We start from the raw sequence: 3,272 nt of genomic DNA, 5'->3' as shown, positions 1-3,272 counted from the left end.
CCATCTGTGATAATAATAATAATGGTGATGGCGATAGCAGGAGCAGAAAGTCTTGGAGAACCACCACCCACAGTACGCCACTAAACAGGCATAGCACCGTGGCTACGGGCCTCCTCATGACCGCATCGCGAAGGAGTGAGGGGTGGTAAAGGGGAAGACGACATCAGAAAACCGCATCATCGCGTCAGCAAAGCACAGTGTCAGCTGTGACGGTTGTTGCTACTCAGCAAAGATGTTTTGCTCAGACGCGCACTACAACTTTTGTCTTCATCCACGGATGCGGTTGTCACTCACACGTACATACATACACACATATGCACAGGATGTCGTCCCCAGAAAGGGCAGCAGATCTCCGTCCCAGATATCACCACGCAGTGCACACAACAGCACAATGCAAGGCGGTTGGAGGAACGTCTAGCAGCAACAACAGTGAGAGAGGTGACAGAGGGCAGAGCGGGCAGAACACACACTGACCGGGTCTTCATAATCCTTGACTCTAACTCCGTATGATTAGCGCGCGGGCAGAGTAATAAACCGATGAATAACTCTGGTGTTATGCATATTTTATTGTTATGTTACTTTACTTTCTAATATGTTTACCTTTTTTTTAGGATTTAATTTGTATTAGTAAATTTTCCTTTTGTTTCGTTGTACAGAAAGTAAGGAAAGATCATTGTCAGAGTTGTTTTTTTTTTTCTGTGTTTGTATACTTTGAGATAGTAATTTAATAGTTGCGTAAGAATTATATTAATTTATATTGTTTGGAGTTTTATAAAATATAAGTGTTAAAGTCAATATACTTTATACCGAACCCAATGTAAAAACTGATTTTTAAGGACTTGACATTATAATTCTGAGGGAGGCGTGCACGATCTGTCGTGCCTAATTATGTGTGATGAGTCTGTCCATATTGTTCCTTTATCGTTAGTTTAGGATAAAAAAAAGCCTTTCTTTTTTCTTTTCTTTTACGTTCTCACTTCGGTATCAAGTGCATTGACAGCTGTAATATTATATCTGAAAGATAACCATGTGATACCAAGATCCAACACGATATTATCTTTTATGGTATTTTCAACTTTTTCTTCTTCTTCACTGATACTAGATGAGGTTTCGCTTGAGTTTGTCGTGAATGTATGATGATTCTTTTTCTTCTTTTGCTCAATAATTTCTGCAGCAACTGCAGGTGTTAAGTGTTTGCACTCTGCTGGATACAAAGTTTGGTGCTGTTCCTCTCGCGGATGTGTGTAGGCTTTGCTTAGTCGATGCCCTGGTGTGTACACACGGCGATCCACAGCGGGAAAATCAACTGTAGAGTCGTCTGTTTCGTCAAATTTGAGTGAAGAAGTTGGAGATTTATTCCCAGTTTTTTTATCTATTGTTTCATGTTTTCCTGTGCAGGGTGGGTGAACTGTGTTCTCGCTACAAGACTCTATTATTGTTGTTGTTGTTGTTGTTGGCGGTGTGGTTTCTTCAGCAACAGTAGTTATGGGTGTTGTGAATGACGTTAGTTTAACGGGACTCGCACAGCGTGCAATAAAGGCATTAATAAATGAAGTTGTGGAAAGCACAGAGGGAAGTGTTGCAAAGAACTCCACTAGACTTTGTTGATGTGATTGTTTTGACATTTCGTTGGCTTTCATTAAATCGTTTTGATAAGTCTTACACCAATCCTGCATGAGACCCACTGCTATACTGAATTCAATAAAAATGAGTGCTTCTGTTGTAGTGGAAGAAGAATCAATGGAATGATTAGAATAAGTCTCTGATGTTTGTGAGAGATTAAGGTTGAAGTTCAAAAGGCCATATTTACGTGGATAAGTATACCACTCTTTTGTTTCTTTAAGTACAAAAATAAGTTTATTACGAAGTGGTCCATCGTTGTTGGCTGCCGCAATCACATCATCCGTATTTCCACTCTCAGAGAGGAATGGAATATTTTTTACTGTTTGAAAAGTGATTGGACATCGTCGCAGTACTTCTTCTCGTGGTAAGAGAAACCAATGCGGTGCTGCATGAAGAAAGAATCCACAACCATCGTAATAAATAGGCATTTGAAAAATATTTCCCCCACGACGCACCTGCAATTGTCGTTGAGGTAATTCTGCTTGTGTGAACCAACACTTATCCCTCACGGAGAAAAGTTTTACATCATCTTCCTTCTCATTCTCCGTATTTGATGTGTAGTGAAGATCCTCTTCTGTAGAGTGTATAAGTTCACCTGTGGTTGCCCAGTAATGAGGAGCCACAACCTTATAAAAGTTTTTCCATGAGAAAATAACTTCATGGCCTTCCGCCAAATAGCGATCCTTCGCTTCAACATTAATCACTTTTACATCTTCCGTTACTTGAAGCTGTTGGACATCCTGCAGTGGTAAAATGGCAGATCCTTTAAAAGGATGGTTAAACGGTTTTAACCACGCCTGCCAATATCCAGTTGAATTGGAAGGATGTGGTGTTTGTTTGGCTTGCAGTTCCACCAGCAGTGGATCCTCAAAATACCATTCATGATGATTCCATAATAAATGCAAGGCATCTGGAGATTTATATAATAATGATGATAAGTCTCTTTCGTGTGATTGTTTATTTACAGAAAGAAAGGATGACTTTCCGTTAGATTGGTAAAGAAGCCAACGTTCATTCTCTGTACGCCGTAATTCATCTTGTAGCATACGTGTTCTTGTGCAATTTGTGAGATTTACTCGAGATTCACAACGAATTAATTTAAGATTGACTCTAGGTGTTCCAACTTCTGTAAATGCAGAAGTTTTAGAGTTGATAACTTCGTTTGCCATTTCCTTTTTGAAGGAAAGATCTAATGTATCAACATCAACATCATCCTTATTATCATCAACATCATTATCTCTGTCGCTCTTATTATTTAAGTTGCTCTTTCTGTTACTTCTAGAGTCTGAATAAGCATAGTGTGAAGAACGATCCATTAAAAACAGAGTCAGATTGTAACCATATTTTTGTGTGAAATTTAACAATAAATCTTTCTTTTCCTCTTTACAGTAGTAACATTGTTTAGTTACAAGTGGGATGAAGTGTGTGGAAGTGATCGCCTTTGCTGTTGCTGTTGCTACAGTATCTGATTCTTCTACAATATCATTACTTCTGTTTGGATGAACAGTGAGGCACCCGTTGTACATTAGTAGTCGTGGTCTGCATGGATACACACGTCGCAAGGCATCAGTAAAACTATTAAAAGAAGCAAATGACATCAGTAAATGATTAAACTATAACAAATATATATATATATATATATATATATA

The 3,272-nt window shown here is 38.7% G+C and overlaps 1 protein-coding gene across 1 annotated transcript; it reads right to left on the bottom strand.

Moving 5' to 3' along the window:
* Positions 1-965: 965 nt before the first annotated feature.
* On the bottom strand, positions 966-3,221 carry TM35_000034130 (uncharacterized protein; the record flags this gene model as incomplete). The annotated part of the gene is made up of 1 exon (XM_029022180.1): positions 966-3,221. One exon carries the CDS (start codon positions 3,219-3,221, stop codon positions 966-968), a length of 2,256 nt encoding a protein of 751 aa, XP_028886726.1.
* Between the last annotated feature and the right edge of the window lie 51 nt (positions 3,222-3,272).

This window comes from Trypanosoma theileri, assembly GCF_002087225.1.
Source record: "Trypanosoma theileri isolate Edinburgh chromosome Unknown TM35_Tth_3_V1, whole genome shotgun sequence".
Taxonomy (NCBI): domain Eukaryota; phylum Euglenozoa; class Kinetoplastea; order Trypanosomatida; family Trypanosomatidae; genus Trypanosoma; species Trypanosoma theileri.
The sequence above is the reverse complement of the archived record's forward strand: the minus strand, read 5'-3'. Positions and strand labels throughout refer to the sequence as shown.